Source organism: Bos indicus, chromosome 16 (assembly GCF_029378745.1).
Source record: "Bos indicus isolate NIAB-ARS_2022 breed Sahiwal x Tharparkar chromosome 16, NIAB-ARS_B.indTharparkar_mat_pri_1.0, whole genome shotgun sequence".
NCBI lineage: Eukaryota > Metazoa > Chordata > Mammalia > Artiodactyla > Bovidae > Bos > Bos indicus.
The window spans coordinates 58,041,658-58,066,738 of NC_091775.1; the positions used below are offsets into that span (position 1 = coordinate 58,041,658).

Consider the following 25,081-nt stretch of genomic DNA (forward strand, 5'->3'; position numbering starts at 1 on the left):
ACTTTAAGAACCTACTTTGGAGGTTATCCTATGAACTATAATATGCACCCTTTCTGTCTAATATTAATTAGTTCTTTTGCCACCTTCCTTGACAAAGCAAGGGCTTGAGACAGTTTAACCACATTTATTCTTCTGACTTATTATTGTCAAGTACTTAATTCTATGTGTGTATTATGTCCAACAGACATCATTGCTTTAGATTTACTGCATATTTACCATTTCTATTGCTTCCCATTCCTTTCTGCAACTATGACCTTCCATCTTCTGCATTTTTTTTCCCTTCTGTCTTAAGAATATCCTTTAAGATTTTCTTTAGTGTAGAAAATTTTCTACTGGTGGCAAATGCTTCATCTTATTTATCTAAAAAAGTCTTCATTTACTGGATACAGAATGCTAGATTGGCAGGTATTTTTCCTTTACACACTTTAGATCTGGCTCCATTATCTTTTGATTTCTATTGTTTTATTGAGATGTTGTCAGTCCAATTACCCTTTCTTTGAAGACAGCTTTTCTTTGCTTTCTTTTAAGAATCTCCCATTGTATTTTTTCAGCAGTTTTAATGATGTGTCCCACCACCAGCAAGGGTCACAGGAGCAGACACAATTAGTTTTAAATCTAGCACTTCGTTAGCTTTATAAAAGGATATAAGATAGGATATTCAGTATGCACAGCATCTTCAAAACCATGCATAGCTTCTTGGATCTCTCCCCAAACCACAGAAAGTGAGCACAATTGCCAAGGACAGCTGAGATGCAGGTGGTTCACTTCAGCAAAGAGAGGTGCCTTGGTTTCCTGCCAGTCTTATATTGTTCACACTGCACAGATGTAAGGCCAGTATGTCAACTCACAGTTCTCTCAGTTCAGAAGCAATGTAACAGATGAGGTTTCAGAGTAAAATTAAGAGATAACTAGCTCCTAACACATAACATTCCCTATTTGTCTCAATACAGCTTATTTCCACAGCAAAGTGCTATGAGAAGGTGGACCCAAGGTCAGATTTTCATGTAGGTCTATGTATGTTCAGGGTCCAGATCTGATATTAAATCTCTACTCACAATGTAGGTTTCAAGTCATTTATTCTCTGGGGTATGAAAGTTTACTGAATCTCTGCCTTAATGTCTTTCATCAATGATGTAAAGCTTTATCAACAATAATCCTTTCTAATATCTGCTTTGGGGCTTCCCAAGTAGCACAGTGGTAAATAGTCCACCTGTCAATGTAGGAGGTGCAAGAGATGTGGGTTTGAATTCTGGGTGGGGAAGATCCCCTGGAGGAGGAAACGGCAACCCACTCCAGTATTCTTGTCTGGAAAATTCCATGGGCAGGAGCCTAGCAGGCTGCAGTCAATGAGGTCACAGAGTCCAACGTGACTGAGCGTCAACTTTCTTACTTCAACTTCCACCTCCTTTTTTCATCATTTTTTGTCTCTCCATGCTTACTTTTGTATATTTTCTTCTAACTATACTACAAGTTCATTACTTCTCTTTTCAACTGTGCCTCATCTTCCACTCAACCCATTCACTAAGTTCCTAATTTTGGTAATTATATTTTCTTAGTTCTAGAATTTTCATTTTAAAACTACTTTTTATTTCCCAATTGAAATTTTCAACCTTGCCTTTCATTTTGTCAGTATGGTTATTTCCAGGCTATGTCTGATAATACCCAGAGTTGCTGTGATTTTGTTTCTATTGTCCAATTTTTACACTAAATTTATTCATGTCATCTTGCCTTTCCTATGTCTGTTTACATTTTATTGTGCCTAGTTATTACATTTGCAATTTTGAAAAAGAATAAAATTCTTAGGTGATCTTCTTTTGAAGGCCTTCTTGCATAGAGGATTTCATTTTACATCCTGTGAACCCTAGAAATCCATGATAACCTCAATTTACTCAGGATTGATGTGACCTGAAATAGAGTCAGGGGGGCTTATCTTCGACTGGTTTACTCTAGACTAGAGCCCTTTGGGTACCAAGACCAAAGTGAGTTCACCCACATGGTGGCGAGCACTAGACTGCATGCCTTGTGATCCCATGAAGCTACCATAAGTATTCTCAGACGTTCCACCAAAACTGGCAAATGTGCCCAGCGGAGAAAGAATATTCAAAAGCCAGGCTCACATTCCTAGACTGCTAATTCTTTTCTATCTTGTTCATTTTCCAATGACTTAAAATAGGTTTTGGTTTTAAAATACATATACTTCATCTAACTTTCTAGTTATACTCAGAGGAAGTATATACTCCAAATCATCTTGAGGAAATACATACTCCAAATCATCTTGTCTGCCACTACCAAAACTGAAGCTGAGTAACAGAACTTTAAACAAGATAGCCTGAATACATCTATTTAAACTGTATAAGAACTCAGAAGTCTTAAAGTACCTATCAAGTAGAACTTTTTTTTGTTAAAAATAAAACTAAGTAAATACCTAAAAAGTTATTTAAAAAAAAGAGACATTAACAGATGACTAACATTTACAAAATCAAGATAATAAAAACAATCACTTCTTCATATAACTTAGGAGAAAGCTTGTACTTTAAAATGCATAACTGAATGATAAGTTTGAGGAAACTTTTTTGGGCAACCTGGAAATAAAACTTTGTTTAGAAATCAAATGTGTTGAAATATTCTCATATAAATGTATTTTGTATAGAGAAATTCTGCCCTGAAATAGTACTTAACTAGGTATGCATATAGGCCACTCTCCTTTATCCACATCAAACTTTTTCCTCCTAATATAATACCAGGTTCAGCTGAATGTTTATTTAGCCTATACTGCAAGTGATTAAAAAGGGAAATGAGACACAGTATGTTTCCTGGATAAATTTCCAGTCCTGTAGGAGAGATACAGAGATAATCTGATAATGATGTAACAGAGGTATGCATATGATGCTATGGGTACACAGGAGAGACATCATGTCAGCATGATGTAACATTTCAATTACTGTTCCTTTAGTGACAATTCAATTACTACTTTCTAAAATGTCTATTTCCTTTGGTGATGTAATACTAAGCAAAAAAGAAAATATATGCAACAATTTATATCTTAAACTTACAAGGCTCACCTGTGTATATATAAACACAGTGCATCATATGAGACACCAAGGTGGAAAAACTGATACAAAAACTCACCCCATCTGGAAGTGCCCTCCAGCACACAGCACTAACAAATTCATTTGTGTCATCTTCCTTTCGGTCTTTGTCCAGAACACTTTTGACTGTGTCGAACTTAAAAGTTAGCAAAGTCTTAGAAAGTCCTTTATAGTACAGGTAAAGAGAGTTGTTCTCACTTCCTAAAACAAAAAAATCCAATAATTATTTTAAAATATCTTTTTTTGTTTAGAATGGAAGAACTTAGTATTAGGACTTCATATTCATAAGTTAACTATTACTCAACATTTAAGTTCAGAGACTAATAATCTTTTATAGTAAAATATGAAAGACCAGAGCACAGGACTTCTTGGGAATCATGTGAAAAAAGGATTCCTAGGAAAAAAATGTATATTTTCCTAACCTAAAGACATTATCATTGTCAAATGATTTAACAATATTGATATAAAAATCATTTTTAGCAGAGGACACGACTTAAGTGACTTCACAGCAGCAGCAGAGAAGAACCAGAAATTTGTTATTACAGTATAATCTTAAAGTACATTTAAAAAGATTTCTGCCTAGAGGGGGAAAAAAAAGTTGTAGCACTTATAAACACAGATTTTAATAATCTACAAAACTCATTTCCCATTTCCTAACAAAAGCTAAGTGGTCTACAAACCTATAGTTTGAACAATCTGTCAAAGTAAGAGATTTGCTTTGACAAGGTTTAGGTTCATACACATGTTCAGTTCAGTCACTCAGTCATGTTCGACTCTTCACGACTCCATGAATCGCAGCACGCCAGGCCTCCCTGTCCATCACCATCTCCTGGAGTTTACTCAAACTCATGTCCACCAAGTCGGTGATGCCATCCAGTCATCTCATCCTCTGTCGTCCCCTTCTCCTCCTGCCCCCAATCCCTCCCAGCATCAGGGTCTTTTCCAATGAGTCAACTCTTCACATGAGGTGGCCAATGTATTAGAGTTTCAGCTTTAGCATCAGTCCTTCCAATGATCTCCTTCAGAATGGACTGGTTGGATCTCCTTGCATTCCAAGGGACTCTCAAGAGTCTTCTCCAACACCACAGTTCAAAAGCATCAATTCTTCGGTGCTCAGCTTTCTTCACAGTCCAGCTCTCACATCCATACATGACCACTGGAAAAACCGTAGCCTTGACTAGATGGACCTTTGTTGGCAAAGTAATGTCTCTGTTTTTCAACATGCTATCTAGGTTGGTCATAACTTTCCTTCCAAGGAGTAAGTGTCTTTTAATTTCATGGCTGCAGTCACCATCTGCAGTGATTTTGGAGCCCCAAAAAATAAAGTCTGGCACTGTTTCCACTACTTCCCCATCTATTTGCCATGAAGTGCTAAGACCAGATGCCATGATCTTCGTTTTCTGAATGTTGACCTTTAAGCCAACTTTTTCACTCTCCACTTTCACTTTCATCAAGAGGCTTTTTAGTTCCTTTTCACTTTCTGCCATAAGGGTGGTGTCATCTGCATATCTGTGGTTATTGATATTTCTCCCGGCAATCTTGATTCCAGCTTGTGCTTTTTCCAGCCCCGAGTTTCTCGTGATGTACTTTGCGTATAAGTTAAATAAGCAGGGTGACAATATACAGCCTTGACGTACTCCTTTTCCTATTTGGAACCAGTCTGTTGTTCCATATCCAGTTCTAACTGTTGCTTCATGACCTGCATATAGGTTTCTCAACAGGCAGGTTAGGTGGTCTGGTATTCCCATCTCTTGAAGAATGTTCCACAGTTTATTGTGATCCACACAGTCAAAGGCTTTGGCATAGTCAATAAAGCAGAAATAGATGTTTTTCTGGAACTCTCTTGCTTTTTCCATGATCCAGCAGATGTTGGCAATTTGATCTCTGGTTCCTCTGCCTTTTCTAAAACCAGCTTGAACATCTGGAAGTTCATAGTTCACGTATATATATGTAGAGATAGTTAATTTTACTGAATAAAGGCCAAATCATTTAAAAATACTAACGGAAGTTCATATACTCAGGAATCAAATGTATTAAAGCACTTCAACAGTACCAAATTTGATTTTCATATTTATAATTTAAATTTGTACAGATTATCAACAATGAGAGTCCTAGAATAACAGATCGAGACTACCCAAACAGACTGTTTATTGAAGGGAACATTATACAGGGGGAAATGAACATCAGACTTAAGAACACAACTGTCTCCAAAATTAAGATATCAGCAGAAATGTCTTCTTATAATACAGTTAACAATCTTATGCTGTTTCACATGGTTGGGGCTTGTGCTCAGTGATGGAGAGAAGGACTAATGCTTTTCTAATCCAAAGAAAATTCAGCAGGCTACCTTCTGAATGTACAGATCATTTCCTGAGTTGGTATGTCATCTATTCCACTGAATGCAATTTTGGTGAAAGATACCTATTTAAAAGTTCCAGGAGAAAGTAGTTTCACTTACCACAAGCTATATAATCTCCATTGGAAGCAAGGCCTACGAAGTTTTTTTCATTGATATGGCCCTTGAAGGAGCGTAGGCAGTATGGCTTCCCTACATTCCACAGCTTTAGCTGGCTGTCTGTTGAACTGAGAGAAACACAAGAAGTTAGAACACCTCTAAGATTTCATGACATGAAACGCATCACTACTACTAATCAGAGGCAATCCAGTTTGGTGGTAGGGAATGCAGACTCTGGAGCCAGATTGTCTGAGTCAGAATGCTCAGTATGCTATTATTTGCTTTTGACCTTAGGAAAGTTAATACAAACTCTTTTGCCTCAATATTTTCATCAGTTAAATATGAAATATAGTTTTTCCTATTTTACATGATTAGACGAATCCTAGAAGAGATTGAAAAAAAATTACATTAATTTATTTAAATGCTTTCAATAGTCCCTGGGCACGTAGGAAGTATAACCATTAGCCATCAATAACACCATATGACCACCATCAAACAATAAGAAAGCTCTATTGGGAGTTGTGTTCCCAATTTCAGTTGATTTATTTTTTCAACTGTTCAATTATATTAGTACATTAAATATAAACTATCTTCACAGCTGAGTTGTACCTACAGGCAAGGAATACTATGAGTGTTTGGTCTATACAGTTTACCTTACTATTATGCAAATGCAGCTGTTAATCAAAAAATAATTGAATATAAAAATCAACACTAATCCTATCATGCAAAGACAGTCTGAGGATTTGAATAAAATACTCAATACTCCTGACTTTTTATTATAAAAATTGAATCATACAGCACATAATTTTGCAAAGTGCTTCTTCGTCATCCAACAATTTGTTTTACATTTTGTGTGAAATAAACACATTTCTCTATTAATGACTATATAATAAATCATCTTTTCTCTAACAGTCACAGACTAGGGCACCATGCTAAATGTTTGACATACAATGTTTTATTCAAAGAATCACAGCGTATAAGTAGTATTCTCAGTTCCATTTCAGAGGTGAGGGAACAGATATTGAAGGTTAAGAATATTTTTAAGGTAACACTGCTAGTAAATAGTAGAGCCAAGATTGAAACTCTTATTTCACAGGCCACATTCCAAATTTCCAAAACTCTATTGCTTCTCATTATTTTTCAACATAGATTTATTCTCAGACATTTATGCTGTTTTTTGGTTTTGGGGGTTTTTTGGCCATGCCATGCAGCTTGCGTAGTTCCCCGACCAGCGTTCGAACCTGGACCCTGGCAGTGGAAGTGCAGAGCTATAACCACTGGACCGCCAGGGAATTTCTGACATTTATGTTGTTTTAAATTTTTTTTTCTGCTAGTCAAAGAATTCAGAGGCTGCAGCAACATGTATGCGTAGGATTGTTTTAATATTACTTTTTTCATACTTCCAAATATACTTGTGGGTAAACTTGTCTCACATACTTTTAAACACCAAATATGTTCAAGAGGAAAATCATCATGATTTATAAACACCAAAAAGGAAAAAAGACTGGTGAATATATATACCACAAATCTACATTAAAAAAGGTCGACTAAGATTTCGAATTTATACAGTTAAGCATACATATACTTCAACTTCCTGGCTTCCCTGGTGGCTCAGACAGTAAAGAATCTGCCAATCTGCCTGCAATGAAGAGACCTGGGTTCAATCCCTGGGTAGGGAAGATCCCCTGGAGAAGGAAATGGCTACCCACTCCAGTATTTTCGCTTGCCTGGAAAATCAGACAGAGGAGCCTGGGGGGCTATGGCCCTTTGGGTTGCAAAGAGCTGCACACGACTGAGCAACTAACACTTCACTTCTTACTTCAACTAGTTGAAATCAAACTAACTGATTCAACACTTATAAGTCTGAAATTTAAGAAAGAACATTTTTGCCATGTATCGTTCATATTTGAATCTGAATAAAGTTTTCGTTATTTACTGCCCATTATTACTTCTAAAGAAGGAGACTTTTTGACTGGTCATCATTTTAATATACATTTGTGAACTAATTTTCGGTTAACTCCCCTTAGAAATTCAGCTCTCATTTTCTTTTTTCCCTTTTTTCTTTTTTTTAAATAACAATCAAATTACCTTGTTAAATCAACTCAAATTACCAAGTTCTTATCTAGAGCAACCAGTATGGAGACAGATGTGGTGGGAGATCCCAAGTATAAGGCCCTGGTGTTAATAATCTCCTAGGATATATTAGAAACTATGTGAAAGAAAGAAAACAATGTATGATTAAGCTTGAGAAGAAATAATATATATGAAAAAAGGAGACTGAGAATGGGCTTTTACTAAGGTAATATAAAGAGAACAATAAAATGGATAACAGAAGGGACTGTCCCTGTTGGTAGAAAAGCTTAATCAACACTATTTTAGCAACTGAGATGTACTTTTCTGGTTGACACCTTTTTTACCTTCAACAAAATAAAAGATAACTAAAAGCTTATTTATGGCTCTCTAGTTCAGAAGGCGTCTTAAAGAATATTTGTCAGGTATAAGCAGTCATATTTAGAAAGTTCTCTTCAAAATATAGGTAAAACTCACCATGAAATCATAGGGAGATCAAGTAACATGGAATCATAAAATACTGATTCCAAGTTTAAAACAATATTCAATCAAATATTGCTTTAAACCCCAAATTATACTACTGTGCCACAATACAAATATATAAAAACATACAGTGCTCTTTAGTAAATGAAACTCTTCTCATTATTATATTGTAGCAACTGTTGTTTCTCTGTTTTTTAAGGAGCAGGGGCTGAAATTCAATCTGAAGTTCAAATGTTTAACGGGGCAACTTTAAAAAATATAGCATCATCTGGATTTTCTTCACAAATAACATATAAAAGAGAGCAATACAGATGAAAATACACATGTATTTTAATTAAATAAGTTATAAAATTCTACTATTTTAAGAAAAAGTACATATACCACAGTGTTACTCTTCAGAAAACCCATGGTGACATTACAAACCAGTACACGATGACATGTTAAACTCAATTTCTGAAAAGAGTAATACTCACGCAGAGACGATTTCCTCACCACTCACAAACTTCGCGTAAGAGACAGCTTTTCGGTGTCCTTTGAATACCATGATTGGCTGTTTAGTGTTACGAAGATCATAGTAGTGAACACAGTGATCTAAAAGAAAAACAAACAGAAAAGAAGAAAAAAATGCAGTAAATGAAGAAATGGAAAGCAAAGCTAATTTTAACTTTGAGGGTTATTTTTGAGGGTATTTCATCAATGTTTCAGAAACAATATCCAACCTATAATACTCAGAAAACTAAGGGTAACGACTCATTTTCAAAGATAAGCAAATAGAGTAAGTTTTGTTTCGCAGCTAGGAGAATACGGTTAGTACAAAACAGTGTATACACATATGCCAATGTGAGTGTGAAAGGGAGTCCCACTGATATTTCTTGAGATCCTGGCCCCAGAAATAGTATTAAGAGTTCCAAAACACTGGAAAAATTTTAATGTATCCTTACGTTCTGATGGCTTTAGAAAAGTAATGTAAACATTTTGGGCTTCAAGTTAAACAAAATGCAATACAATTTTGCTTCCCACATTTGCTTTTTAAAATATACTTTCTTGAGATACATTTTCCATATCGTAAAAATCTACTCACTGCAAGTACATGGTTCAATGATTTTTATTAACTTTACCCAGTGGTGCAAGCATCATCATAAATCAGTTTTAGAACATTTTCTTCATTCCAATAAGACCCCTCACGCATATTTACCACCCACTACCCTAGGCAACTGCTATATTTTACCTCTATAAATTTGCCTTTTTCTGAAAACTTTTATACAAATGGAATCATACTATATGTAACTTTTATGTATGGATGGCTTCTTTACCTAATGTTTCTACAGTCCATCCACAGGTTTAACTGTGTTAGCAGTTCATTCTTTTCTGTTGCTAAATAGTATCCACTGTGTGGATATACCACATCTTGTCCACCCACTCACCTGTTTATGGATATTTGTTTCAATTTTTTGATTATTGTGAATAATGTTGCTATTAAACACTCACATTCAAATCTTTGTATAGACATTTATTTAGGTCTTATGCAAATACCTGAAAAGTGCAAACTCTGTATCATGTTACAATCTTGTGTTTAACTCTGAGAAACTGACAAACTGCAGGATATCATTTCACACTCCCACCAACACATGACAGTTCCAATCCCATTATTGAGTTCTTTGAAACTCTTGTATACACATCGGAAATGCGTTTTGCAAATATTTTCAACCATTCTGTTGCTTATCTTTTCAGATAAGTACAGAAGCTTTTGTACTTTGATAAGTTTTTAACTTTATAAGGTTCATTTTAACTTTTTTTATAGAACACTCGGTATTGTAAATATAAAAACTGACTAACCCAAGTTCTTAAAGATTTTTCTATTTTTTTTCCCTAAGTTTTATTGTTTTGGTTCTTACATTTAAGTCTGTGATCAATTTTAAGTTAATTTCTGTGTATGGTGTGAAGTAAAGGCCTTAGTAAATATTTTTGCATGTGGATGGATATGAATCCAGCTGTCCCAGTATCATTTGAGACAGACTACTTTTTCCCCAATGAATTGCTTGGCACCTTTACTGAAAATGAATGGACTATAAATAAGGATTTGTTTCTGGATTCTTAATTCTTAATCAATTGATCCATGCATATCTAATCTTCTGCTAGTACAACAATGTCTTAATAAATAGAGCTTTATAATTCTGAAATAGGGAAGAAAAAGTCCTCAAACCTTATTCCTTCTCAAAATTGTTTTGGTAGTTCCTGGTCTTTTCCATTTTGAGTTTATTTTACTTTGAGTTCATTGAGCTTCCTGGATGTGTAAAGTGATGTTTATTAAACAATTGGGAAAGATCTAGGCTATTCTTTCCTCAAATTTTTCCTGGCTCTTCTCTCTCACCTTACCCTCTGTGAGTCTGCACTGTATGTACTGGTATGTCCGATAGTGTCTCACAGGTTTCCGACGCTTCATTCATTTTTCTCTTCATTCTTTTTTCTCCCTGTTACTTAGACTGAATAATCACTATTGATCTGCCTTTTGAGTTCACTGATTCTTTTGCCAGCTCAAATTTGCTCATGAGTCCCTCCAGTTATTTCTTCTTTTCAGTTACTACACTTTTCAACTACAGAGTTCTGATTTGATTTTTATTTCTATTTTTAATACTATTTGAAAAGATATATTTGTCATATTTCCCCTTAACTCCTTAATTATGGTTTAATTCATTGAATATTATCTATAAAAGCTGACTAGTCTCTATCTAATAAGCCCAACATATGGAATGGAGAAGGCAACGGCAACCCACTCCAGTACTCTTGCCTGGAAAATCCCATGGACGGAGGAGCTTGGTAGGCTGCAGTCCATGGGGTCCCTAAGAGTCAGACATGACTGAGCGACTTCACTTTCACGCATTGGAGAAGGAAATGGCAACCCACTCCAGTGTTCTTGCTTGGAGAATCCCAGGGACAGAGGAACCTGGTGGGCTGCCGTCTATGGGGGTCGCACAGAGTCGGACACGACTGAAGTGACTTAGCAGCAGCAGCAGCAGCAGCAACATATGGGATAGTTTTTATCGATTGAATTTTTCCTGCTTCTTGGTATATATCATAAACTTTTTTCTCAAACACTAGACATTTCAGAGAAATGGATAAAGAAGATGTGGTACAAATGCACAATGGAATATTCCTCAAGCCATTAAAAAGAATGAAATAATGCCAATTCAGCAATATGGATGGACCTAGAGACTGTCATACTGAGTGAGGTCCAGTCAGAGAAGGAGAAGAATTCTATGACATCCTTTATATGTGGAATCTAAAAAGAAATGATACAAATGATCAGATCAGATCAGATCAGTCACTCAGTCATGTCCGACTCTTTGCGACCCCATGAATCGCAGCACACCAGGCCTCCCTGTCCATCACCAACTCCCGGAGTTCACCCAGACTCACGTCCATCGAGTCAGTGACGCCATCCAGCCATCTCATCCTCTGTCGTCCCCTTCTCCTCCTGCCCCCAATCCCTCCCAGCATCAGAGTCTTTTCCAATGAGTCAACTCTTTGCATGAGGTGGCCAAAGTACTGGAGTTTCAGCTTTAGCATCATTCCTTCCAAAGAAATCCCAGGGCTGATCTCCTTCAGAATGGACTGCTTGGATCTCCTTGCAGTCCAAGGGACTCTCAAGAGTCTTCTCCAACACCACAGTTCAAAAGCATCAATTCTTCGGCGTTCAGCCTTCTTCACAGTCCAACTCTCATATCCATACATGACCACAGGAAAAACCATAGCCTTGACTAGACGAAGCTTTGTTGGCAAAGTAATGTCTCTGCTTTTTAATATGCTATCTAGGTTGGTCATAGCTTTCCTTCCAAGGAGTAAGCGTCTTTTAATTTCATGGTTGCAGTCACCATCTGTAGTGATTTTGGAGCCCAGAAAAATAAAAGTCTGTTTTTATAAAATAAAAAAACTGTTTCCACTGTTTCCCCATCTATTTCCCATGAAGTGATGGGACTGGATGCCATGATCTTCGTTTTCTGAATGTTGAGCTTTAAGCCAACTTTTTCACTCTCCACTTTCACTTTCATCAAGAGGCTTTTTAGTTCCTCTTCACTTTCTGCCATAAGGGTGGTGTCATCTGCATATCTGAGGTTATTGATATTTCTCCCGGCAATCTTGATTCCAGCTTGTGTTTCTTCCAGTCCAGCATTTCTCATGAGGTACTCTGCATGTAAGTTAAATAAACAGGGTGACAATATACAGTCTTGACGAACTCCTTTTCCTATTTGGAACCAGTCTGTTGTTCCATGTCCAGTTCTAACGGTTGCTTCCTGACCTGCATACAAATTTCTCAAGAGGCAGGTCAGGTGGTCTGGTATTCCCATTTCTTTCAGAATTTTCCACAGTTTATTGTGATCCACACAGTCAAAAGCTTTGGCATAGTCAAGAAAGCAGAAATAGATGCTTTTCTGGAACTCTCTTGCTTTTTCCATGATCCAGTGAATGTTGGAAACTTGATCTCTGGTTCCTCTGCCTTTTCTAAAACCAGCTTGAACATCAGAAGTTCACGGTTCACATATTGCTGAAGCCTGGCTTGGAGAATTTTGAGTGTTACTTTACTAGCGTGTGAGATGAGTGCAATTGTGCGGTAGTTTGAGCATTCTTTGGCATTGCCTTTCTTTGGCATTGGAATGAAAACTGCCCTTTTCCAGTCCTGTGGCCACTGCTGAGTTTTCCAAATTTGCTGGCATATTGAGTGCAGCACTTTCACAGCGAACTTACTTATAAAACAGACTCACAGACTTAGAGACTTATGATTGCTGGGGGGAATAACGCGGAGATGGGATAGTTAGGGAGTTTGGGATGGACATGGATACACTGCTATATTTAAAATGAGTAACAAGGACCTACTGAATAGCACAGGGAACTCTGCTCAATGTTATGTGGCAGCCTGGATGGGAGGGGACCTGGGGGAACTATGGCTTCACTGTGAATGATGACTGCAGCCATGAAACTAAAAGGCACTTGCTCGTTGGAAGGAAAGCTATGACAAAACTAGACAGTATATTAAAAAGTAGAGACATCACTTTGCCAACAGAGGTCCACATAGTCAAAGCTATGGTTTTTCCGGTAGTCAGATATGGATGTGACAGTTAGACCATAAAGAAGGCTGAGCACCAAAGAACTGATGTTTTCTAACTGTGGTGCTGGAGAAGACTCTTGAGAGACCCTTAGACTGCAAGGAGATCAAACCAGTTAATCTTAAAGGAAATCAACCCTAAATATTACTTGGAAGGACTGGTACTGAAGCTGAAGCTCTAATATTTTGGCCACCTGATGTGAAGAGCTGACTCACTGGAAAAGACCCCAATGCTGGGAAAGATCGAGGGTAGGAGGAGAAGGGGATGACAGAGGAAGAGATGGTTGGATGGCATCACTGAATCAATGGATGTGAGTCTGAGCAAACCCCAGGAGATAGTGTAGGGCAGGACCCCAGCACCCTGGAGTCCATGGGGCTGCAAAGTCAGACAGGACCAAGCAACTGAATAACAACAACAACATGACTTGTTGGTTTTAATTACCTCTGGTGGGAGAAATGTGTTTTCCTTAAACTCTTTCCCTTAAAAGTGTTTCTCAGACTGGAAATAGGGAAAATAGTGTTTAAATTTTCATACTCAGTAATAGGACCTAGTACATGTTCTATGCATAGATATTAGCGGCTAAACAATGATAACACTGTTAAGTTTTATCATTGGAAAACAAACAAATTTGTATCAAATATAGAAAAGTTTTAAAATTTGTTTCTGTTATTTGAATTCACTTGAAAGTATACACAACAAATTACTTGTGGAATATATAGTTTTATTATCATACTACTGTAATATGGCACAACACACAATCTAGAATATTCAGTGGCTTATAAAATACTAAATAAGCACAAAATGCTAGCAAAATTTCCTGGTTTCACAGTTTACCTGCTTTGGAATCAGTTCCTGTGCAATAAACTGTGTGTTAATCACCAGGGAAATTCAAGGATCTGTTTTCCTCTTCAACTTAGTAGGTGACTTTTTTTACATTAAACTTTTATAAAATTATTCAATCATAAATATAAACTCAGAGGCAATGCTCTGCAAATCTTAATGGCTTTAGAAATACAAAATCAGCATTGCCACAAGAGAAATAAAATGGAGTAGTAATCTATTTCCTAGATTGCTAAGTTTACACACAGGCAAATAAACACCTGCAAAAATATGTGTTTATTCTTTGAGAATGAATTTGCTTCCATCTTCACTGATCTGCTTTACTTCAATCTCTTTTCAAACACTTTTGCTTTAAGGAATCAATGTAAACAATGCTTAAGTAATAACTAATAAACACTGGGGATACTTTAAACTATTTTCATTACTAGAAAGGCAATAAAGCCAAAGTAAAAATAAACCATATGGACAAGTAAAGATTGTAAATAAATCTACTGATTTATTTCAAATATCTAGAAAATAGTTGTCTAAATTAGTGATAGTAGGAAAGAACCAAAAAAGCTTAGACAGGGTTCTTATACATACAGCATTTAGCTGATCATTTTTAAATTTTTAGTAAAATAACCCAATCAGGGGATTTGGTTTTTCAAATGGTAAATTCAATCTGTTTAAATTTACTGTGATCAGATTAGTCAAATGTTTGGATTAACTCTCATCATTATTTAGTTTTTTACTTTTTTTATCCTGGCGTTTTCTGTGGTTCTTCATTTCCTGCCTTGTAGCTGCTGCTGCTAAGTCGCTTCAGTTGTGTCCGACTCTGTGCGACCCCATAGACGGCAGCCCACTAGGCTCCTCTGTCCTTGGGATTCTCCAGGCAAGAATACTGGAGTGGGTTGCCATTACAAACTGAGTTTTCTCTCTTATTGTAGGTTTGAAAGTAGAGTTTCTACTTCTATTCTTTAATGATTTAAAATTTGAGAATGCAGGCATGACTTTAAGGACAAAGTTAATTAATAGTTATACAGACTATATAAAAACCTTACATTGTTTCCATTTCATGAATACTCCTCCAAAACCTAGGTTACATTTTAATTGTCCAAATTTTTACTTCCACCTTTAAAAAATCCCCAAAAATGGCACCCCACTCCAGTACTCTTGCCTGGGAAATCCCATGGACAGAGGAGCCTGGCAGGCTACAGTCCATGGGGTTGCAAAGAGTTGGACATAACTTAGTGACTAAACAACAACAACAACAATAGATGTTAACTTCGGAGAAGGCAATGGCACCCCACTCCAGTACTCTTGCCTGGAAAATCCCATGGACGGAGGAGCCTGGTGGGCTGCAGTCCATGGGGTTGCGAAGAGTCGGACACGACTGAGCGACTTCACTTTCCCTTTTCACTTTCATGCACTGGAGAAGGAAATGGCAACCCGCTCCAGTGTTGTTGCCTGGAGAATCCCAGGGACGGGGGGGCCTGATGGGCTGCCGTCTATGGGGTCACGACTGAAGCAACTTAGCAGCAGTCTTATTTTTCTATTATTGTTGTTTTATAGACTCAATACTAGCTAAGATTTACCCACATATATGAATCTCTTTGCTCACAGGATTTCATTCCTTACATTTTATTCAATTCTTGATATAATTCTCTTCTTTTGTTTATTTCTCTGTGATGGGGTAGGAAGAAGAAGCATCCCATACCATGAAGGCAGTGGTTAGAATTCTCAGAGTCAAATCCTCTACACCACTCAGAGCCCAGGCTAAGATGAAGTTTCCAGAACTGTCACCTTGCAAATAAGCAATTACAACACTCTAGGTACACAGTTCCCAGGTCCACACCATCTGTTCCCTCCCTACTAACTCTTCAACATCCAGAGCCCTGGATTACTGAGGCCAGCAACTTCCCATCACCAGCAGGGAACAGAACTTCAGCTCACATGTCTAATTCTCTGGTTTTTATATTCTGCTTTGTTTGTGACCCTTCACTATTTCAATACTCTGTAAGCTATGTATCTAAAAGAGTATTTTATATATTTTACCTAAAGTAGTGTTTAGCTAAAATATAAATGTTCACTGACAGAGGATTTTCGGTTTATCTAGTCTATCACACGCTGGGCTGGAAGAAGCACAAGCTGGAATCAAGATTTGCCAGGAGAAATATCAATAACCGCAGATATGCAGATGGCACCACCCTTATGGCAGAAAGTGAAGAGGAACTAAGAAGTCTCTTGATGAAAGTGAAAGTGGAGAGTGAAAAAGTTGGCTTAAAGCTCAACATTCAGAAAACGAAGATCATGGCATTTGGTCCCATCACTTCATGGGAAATAGATGGGGAAACAGTGGAAACAGTGTCAGACTTTATGTTTTTGGGCTCCAAAATCATTGCAGATGGTGACTGCAGCCATGAAATTAAAAGACGCTTACTCCTTGGAAGGAAAGTTATGACCAACCTAGATAGCCTATTCAAAAGCAGAGACATTTGCCAACAAAAGTCCGTCTAGTCAAGGCTATGGTTTTTCCTGTGGTCATGTATGGATGTGAGAGATGGACTGTGAAGAAGGCTGAGTGCCGAAGAATTGATGCTTTTGAACTGTGGTGTTGGAGAAGACTCTTGAGAGTCCCTTGGACTGCAAGGAGATCCAACCAGTCCATTCTGAAGGAGATCAGCCCTAGGATTTCTTTGGAAGGAATGATGCTGAAGCTGAAACTCCAGTACTTTGGCCACCTTATGCAAAGAGTTGACTCATTGGAAAAGACCCCGATGCTGGGAGGGGTTGGGGGCAGGAGGAGAAGGGGACGACAGAGGATGAGATGGCTAGATGGCATCACCAACTCAATGGATGTGAGTTTGAGTGAACTCCAGGAGTTGGTGATGGACAGGGAGGCCTGGCGTGCTGCGATTCATGGGGTCGCAAAGAGTTGGACACGACTGAGCAACTGAACTGATGCTGTTTTTAAAGAGTCATAATGAATCATAATATCTCAATAATAATAGTTCATTAAAAATACTAGTTCATAAGAAAAAACAATTTGGCTTTTCTATTTTACTAGACAGATTTGGTCCTTATGTTTTGCTAAACGATATTAAAACAAAGACAATACTTTAATGCAATGAAGTTCATCAAACAAAGATTTCTATGACATATAAAATATCTTCATTATTTAGCCTTTATCTGCATTTCCATATTCTTGTTTCACCAATTCAGTAACCAGTAAATACTTTTAGCAAGAATAGTTATTCCTGTCCCAGGAGAAGTCAGAGGGGTACACATGAAAACAATCTGAGGAGCAATTCTGAAATGCAAATGCTTGGTCTCCTCTCTTAAGAGTCCAATTCAGTAGGTCTATAATAGGGCCCAGACGTAAATAATGCTTCAGCTTTTTAAAAAAGACTGATACATTTCAGATTTTTAAAAACACTATTTTATTACTATTTTTTTTACAACATATTATATAACTTACTTACTTGTCTACCTTTCTGTGATTTCCTGAATTTTAGGATTATTTTTTATTTTACTTTAATTTTTTATTTTATAGATGGTAACAAATACAAAGTTATTTTAAAAATAAGTGTTCCCCTGCCTTGTGACCTCAGCTCTCTGAGGGGATCAGGAAAAGTTATAATTTTGTTTCTCATAAAGTGTTTTTTGCTTTTAAGATGAAGGTAACATTTTTTTCGGTAGCTTTCTATAAACTAAGCCAAAGTGCTATGTTTTGACAACATTTCCTCATCACATCTATAGAGCACACATTCTTGCACACTTGTAAGAAAACTACACTGACCTGGCCTGGTGTAGTGTTTCTTCTCATTCACACCAGCCTACCAGAGTAACAGCTCAGTCTTTCCTTATTCACTTTGCAGTAGCATCTATAAGTATCTTGGCTAGAAAATTTTAATATGTAGAACAATTTAATATATTTAATAAAAAATTAATATAATTTAATATATTGGCAATCCTGGTCTCACAATCAGTTGTCTCTGTGACATAAGTATCACTATATACCCAGTTAGAAATAAAGTCTGACAAAATGACTCATAAAAGGAATAAACATAGGGAAGTCAATTCTAAGCTGATAGAAGACAAATAATTTATTATTTTGTCAGCAAAATCTCAGATTTCTGCTTGATTAGTAGTCTGAAAAAGGCATTTACTCAATTTTTCTGGCATGGCAGAAGAACTGTAAAACAAAGAGATAACAAGAATTGAAGAATGAACTGGTGGCAATGAAAGGAAATCAGGAAATGTATATGTAAGAGACTCAAGCACGGGCTTGAGAGCCACTGGTAAAGGGGGCATAACACATAAGACTAGAGGAAAACAGGAGAAGGAAGAGGAACAGGACGCAGGGGAGAAGAAGAAGGGCACTGATAGAAGAAACGGAGGCTGGTAAGGGAGGAGAGAGGAAAGGAGAATCACAAGAGTGAAAGATCAGGGAAGAAGGGCAGAACGGAAAAGGGAAAGATGGAGGGGAAGAAGACAGAGGAAGGAGAGAAGGAAACAAAAGAGAGGGAGAGAAAAGGAAGGAAGAGAAGGAAGGGCAGCTGAGAGAGAGCACTAGAGAACATGAACAAGCAAGAGGCAACACATCTATAGGCAAGAAAAAATTTTCTCTGATTCTGAACTACAACCACAGACAGTTCTATAATGGCAGTGTTCTTTTCACACTCATGTGTGAACTTATGAAAAAACCCACATCTTACTAAAACTTCTTCATTTATATCATAAAAATACATATTTCTTAATAACTACAAATGTTCTTTTCATTTAACGTTGTGTGATAACTCATTTAAAGACTAACCAAAGTTAGATTCACTGGTGGTTCAGAGTGGAAAGAATCTGCCTGCAATGCAGGAGACCTGGGTTTGATCCCTGGGTTGGGAAGATTCTTGCCAGGAGAATTCCATGGAGTGAGGAGCCTGGCGGGCTACAGTGCATGGGGTCACAAAGAGTTGGACACAACTGAGTGACTTCCATTTCACTTTTCAATCTAACAATTTTAAAGCATTGAGCACCTGTTTTTTGACAGGTAATAGCTATGAGTAATAGCTACTCATTGATTCTTTGCTGACTACAACTATCTACCTACATCTGTCCCCAAATTAACTAACCAAGTAGACTTCTATGTTTCCTAAATGAATACTGAAAACTATAGCCTCATAAATTTTAAAATCAAAGTCTAAAATTTTTCATCATAAACTTTCAAGAGCTGCCGTCTACAACATATTTAAATAATAACATTTTAAAATATGAATTAAGTATATCTAATGAAATCTAAACATCACAATAGTTTGATGTTGAACATCACCCATTAAAAATACACATAAATTATTATTTAATAATGGAAAACTTTGTGTAATCTTTTCTTTGAATTTTGTTTCATTTCCTTTGCAAAATAAAATGTATCCAGTCGATTTTATACTGTCTTTTTAGACTGTCTTACTTAGCATTCTCTCCTTTGAAAAAGAAAAATGTACACAATACAAACATTAATTTTCTGTGACCAAAATGCTCTAATTGTAAGACATTTTTTCCACTTGAGTTACGATTAAAGTTATCAGTAAACAATTGATAAAAAACAATAAATTTTGATAATTATTAAACAAAAGTAGTATTTTATCAGGGCTTCCCAGGTGGCACAGTGGTAAGAAACCTGCTAATGCAGGCGACACAAGACATGTGGGTTGGGTCCCTGGTTTGGAAAGATCCCCAGGAGTGGGAAATGGCAACCTGCTCCAGTTTTCTTGCCTGGAAAATTCCACGGACTGAGGAGCCTCGTGGGCTACAGTCCATGGGTTCACAAAAGAATTGCACACGACTGAGTAACTAAGCACACAGCACACAATATTTTATTAGAAATACATGTCTTCGTAAGACGGTTGTAGCACAGCCTCTCCCTCTGCTTTTTGTCTTGGTAACTACAAATGAGTTTACCTACTCTTAGAATTCCATTTTTATTGTTGGTATTAATTTTATTCCTATAGTTTCATTTATAAATTTATACAGATACAGTCATAAAAGATGGAAAATGTCATAGTAATGTCATTCAATTTTTTAAATCCCATGTCTGTGCCCCAAATCACAGTCACCTATTGTTAAAAATATTTTTAATGATTTGACATCTTGATTGGACTGTGCCTTAATTTTTTATTTAACACGAGGAACTACAATCATCTACCTTGTTACCTAGTAATTGAGAGTATTTTACAAATCACAATTTTTGCAAAGTAATAAAATGGTTTTAACAACATCAAACCAATGTGCAGAAATACAATACCTTATCCCAAGCACTTGGGACAGATAAGCTTCATAATTCTAAACTTTTCACTTTTTGAAAGGAAATATGAAACACTCCAAATAAGGGTTGTGTCTGCACTCTGTAACCAAATACATTCATGTTTCTACTGGAAAACTTGTGAACAATTACACGAAGTGGGATATATAAAGATAAGCAGATATCTAATCATGCCATCAAATGAAATGAATTTTTGGTATTCAGAACTTCCAAGATTTTCAAATTGCAGATAATGGACCACTGACCAGTATTAATTGTATCTGTTTATTATCCAACTGAAGTAAGAAGATCTACATCAATACTTAGTGCTAATGGCTACTTTGATTTGCTCCCATGGAACTTGAAAATAAGGAACAATGTATACACTTTTTGACAAAACTGAAGAAAGAAGTCCTTTAAAGAAAAAAATAAATTTCACACACTTTCACTGTTTCAAGAAATATCTAAAGTAAAAGAACTAAAACAAAGTACAAAATATACTTTTTCTAACACAATGTTTCACTCTTAACAGAAATATTTTTAAGACAAAGGATGACAGCAAGTTACTCAGTAACAACATTTAGGAAAAAAGAGTCCTTTGTTAGGTAATCCTGAGGTTTTTACAACCTGGCAAAATGTATCATCTTAAGACTCATAATAATGAGTACGCCTTTCTTCTGTAAAACAGAAAAAAGCTATTATAGAAGCTGAAGAAGACAAGGAGGCACTGGCATGGTATCTTAGGCTTCACTGCCAGGCATACCAACTTATATATGAACTTTGAGGATCTACATAAATTCTGAATGCCTTCTACAGAAACCCTGAATACCTCCAGTGTTCCATCAGGGTTTTCTTACTTCAGTTTGGAGACCTTTGCTTCAGATTACATGTCATGTATTTAAGTATGCATTTTTACATGTGAAGATTATAAAGCATACACACAAAGGTAGTAGAGTATTTTTATGTAAAATTTCCCCTGTGATTTCACACAAGGGGAAGCCAGTGAAGGTAATATAATTAGCTAACGTACATTGACACTCAATAATTAACAATTCTTTCATAAACAGAAGATGATTAGAGCCTTGATAATTATGTAGCCTTTATTCACTCAGTATCATAAAATTTGTAAGAACAGAGCATTAATTAGTCATTACCACAAAATTGTGGTATAACAAACTATTCTAAAATTTAATAGCTTAGAGCCATCATTTATTTTCACAGATCTGAGAGACAGCTTAGTGTTGGCTAATTTCAGTAGCACTTCTTTATGAGGCTGAAGGTTGAATGATTTGGCTGGGGCAAATCAGCGCCACTCCAAGTGGCTTTCCTCCTCTCACTGGGACCAGCAGCTGGTTGATCATGTTCTCTTCCTGGTGATGGCAAAGGGGCAAAAGTAAGCAAGCCCAACTGGGAAAGTGCATTTCAAACTTTCTGTCAATTTTATATCTAACATAACTGGAGCCAAAGCAAGTCTCATGGACAAGTTCAAGGTCAGGGTGGGGTTGGTTCTGACAGTGGGAAAAAACTGTTTCATATCAAAGCACATAAGTACACAGAGGAGTAAAGAGCTAAGACCAATAATGCAATTTAATATAAATATTAAAATCTGAAACAAATCTTTCAGCATTAACAATAGCTTAATATTTAAACAGGCCAATTTAATTGGCTCTGCTTTTAATGTAAAATTCGTAGAGTTTAAAACACAGTTTATACAGCTTAAGAGTAATTCAGAACCACTAGAGGAAGAAATAACACTTGAAATATTAAGAGGTACAAGCACTACACATTCATATGTTGAATGGTCACAAAAAGATGAAATAATAATCACTAAACAGAAAGAAAGCTAGCTTAGTGAAACTTTGGAGCTCATGGCTTGTAATACTGACATGGCAACCTATATATGTTTCAAACTAAGATCTCTAGGGGGAAAAAAGAACAATCACATTTTATGTAATTCAATTATGTCCTTTAAGATAATATGTTAACCATGGTCTCTGTCTAATGATATCTGGAACTAAGATACTACTAGCTAAATTTTATTGTCTAGAGCAGTCTTTTGTAATATAGCCTCTTCTCCAATACTTATCCAAATTTTCCCACTAAAGAAATAATATGTAAATTACATGATTCATTACTCTACTGTATTTAGTATATCTAAAAAAACTAACCTTACAAACAAAATGTAAAAACACCAAATAAATGTTCAAGTTCAGAAAAATGATTTCAACTTTTAATGTAAGTATTTCAAAAATATTTAAAGTATTTCATTTGACAGATTTACAATAATCTGCAACAGTAAGCCCTATTCAGAAATAACTTAAAAAAAACAAACAAACAACAACTTCAGGAAAACACACTTTCTGGAACCCATTAAGTAAATCACAAATAACAGGAAGTAAAAATCTTTCTTATTGAGTGAATATTTGAATAAACAATGATACTCATATTTAATCTGGAATTGTTGCTGTTTAGTCACTAAGTTGTGTCTGACCCTTTGCAACGCCATGAACTGTAGCCCACCAGGCTTCTTTGTACATGGGATTTCCCAGGCAAGATTATTGAAGTGAGTTGCTACTTCCTTCTCCAGGGGATCTACCCAACTCAGGGGTGAAACCTGTGTCTCCTTCTTGGCAGACAGATTGTTTACCATTGAGCCACCTGGGAAGCCCCATTCTTGCATTAAGCTTATTCTAACAATTCCCTTAAACATAAATGATCATGTCTTTGATGGCGGTTTAGTCACTAAGTCATGTCCGACTCTTGTGACTCCATGGACTATAGTCTGCAAGGCTCCTCTATCCATGGGATTCTCCAGGTAAGAATACTGGAGTGGGCTGCCATTCCCTTCTCCAGGAGACTTTTCAGACCCAGGGATTGAACCAGGTCTTTCTAGTCAAGAGAGTAACAGGTAAATTTGGCCTTGAAGTACAAAATGAAGCAGGTCAAAGGCTAACAGAGTTTTACCAAGAGAACGCACTGGTCATGACAGCAAACATCCTCTTCCAATAACACAAAAGAAGACTCTACACGTGGACATCACCAGATGGTCAATCTGAAATCAGACTGATTATATTCTTTGCAGCCAAAGGTGGAGAAGATCTATACAGCTAGCAAAAACAAAACTGGGAGCTGACTGTGGCTCAGATCATGAACTCCTTATTGTCAAATTCAGACTGAAATTGAAGAAAGTAGGGAAAACCACTAGACCATTCAGGTATGACCTAAATCAAATCCCTTAGGATTATACAGTGGAAGTGACAAATAGATTCAAGGGATTAGATCTAATAGAGTGCCTGAAGAACTATGGACGGAGGTTCATGACATTGTACAAGAGGCAGTGATTAAGACAATCCCCAAGAAAAAGAACTGTAAAAAGGGAAAATAGTTGTCTGACGAGGCCTTACAAATAGCTGAGAAAAGAGGAGAAGCTAAAGGCAAAGGAGAAAAGGAAAGATACATGTAGTTGAATGCAGAGTTCCAAAGAATAGCAAGGAGAGATAAGAAAGCCTTTCTCAGTGATCAGTGCAAAGAAATAGAGGAAAACGATAGAATGGGAAAGACTAGAGATCTCTTCAAGAAAATTAGATACTAAAGGAACGTTTCATGCAAAGATGGGCACAATTAATGACAGAAATGGTATGGACCTAACAGAAGCAGAAGATATTAAGAGGTGGTAAAAATACACAGAAGAACTATACAAAAAAGATCTTCATGACCCAGATAACCACGATGCTGTGATCACTCACCTAGAGCCAGATATCTCAGAATGTGAAGTCAAGTGGGCTTTAGGAAGCCCACAAAGCTAGTGGAGCTGATGGAATTCCAGGTGAGCTATTTCAAATCCCGAAATATGATGCTGTGAAAGTGTTGCACTCAATATGCCAACAAATTTGGAAAACTCAGCAGTGGCCACAGGACTGGAAACGGTCAGTTTTCATTCCAACCCCAAAGAATGGCAATGCAAAAGAATGTTCAAACTATTGCACAATTGCACTCATCTCACATGCTAGCAAAGTAATGCTCAAAATTCTCCAAGCCAGGCTTCAACAGTACCTAAACCGTGAAGTTAGAGATGTTCAAGCTGGGTTTAGAAAAGGCAGAGGAATCAGAGATCAAATTGCCAACATCTGCTGGATCATTGAAAAAGCAAGAGAGTTTCAGAAAAACATCTACTTCTGCTTTATGGACTATGCCAAAGCCTTTGACTGTGTGGATCACAACAAACTATGGAAAATTGTTCAAGAGATGGGAATACCAGACCACCTTACCTGCCTCCTGAGAAATCTGTATGCCGGTCAAGAAGCAACAGACAGAACCGGACATGGAACAACAGACAGGTTCCAAATCGGGAAAGGAGTATGTCAAGGCTGTATATTGTCACCCTGCTTATTTAACTTGTATGCAGAGTACATCATGCGATATGCCAGGTTGGATGAGGCACAAGCTGGAATCAAGACTGCTGGGAGAAATATCAATAACATCAGATACACAGATGATACCACCCTTATGGCTGAATTAAAGAGCCTCTTAATGAAAGTGAAAGAGAAGAGTGAAAAAGTTGGCTTAACACTCAAGATTCAGGAAACTACGATCATGGCATCTGGTCCCATCACTTCACAGATGGGGAAATAATGGAAACAGAAACTTCATTTTGGGGGGCTCCAAAATCACTGCAGATGGTGACTGCAGCCATGAAATTAAAAGACCCTTGCTCCTTGGAAGAAAAGCTATGACAGACCTAGACAGCATATTAAAAAGCAGAGACATTACTTTG

General features: G+C 36.9%; 1 protein-coding gene across 6 annotated transcripts in view; it reads right to left on the reverse strand.

The window, feature by feature from the left end:
• Window positions 1-25,081, reverse strand: part of COP1 (COP1 E3 ubiquitin ligase) — a 224,807-nt gene that overhangs the window by 42,544 nt on the left and 157,182 nt on the right. For 5 of the 6 annotated variants that reach the window (XM_070768483.1, XM_070768482.1, XM_070768484.1 and 2 more), the window contains 3 exons: window positions 8,571-8,688; window positions 5,548-5,672; window positions 3,130-3,290 (listed from right to left, as the gene is read on the reverse strand). In XM_070768483.1, the coding sequence (XP_070624584.1) occupies window positions 3,130-3,290; window positions 5,548-5,672; window positions 8,571-8,688 (404 nt within the window). Of the gene's footprint in view, window positions 1-3,129; window positions 3,291-5,547; window positions 5,673-8,570; window positions 8,689-19,860; window positions 21,678-25,081 lie in introns of those variants that run through there. The other variant, XM_070768486.1, reaches the window with a different exon arrangement.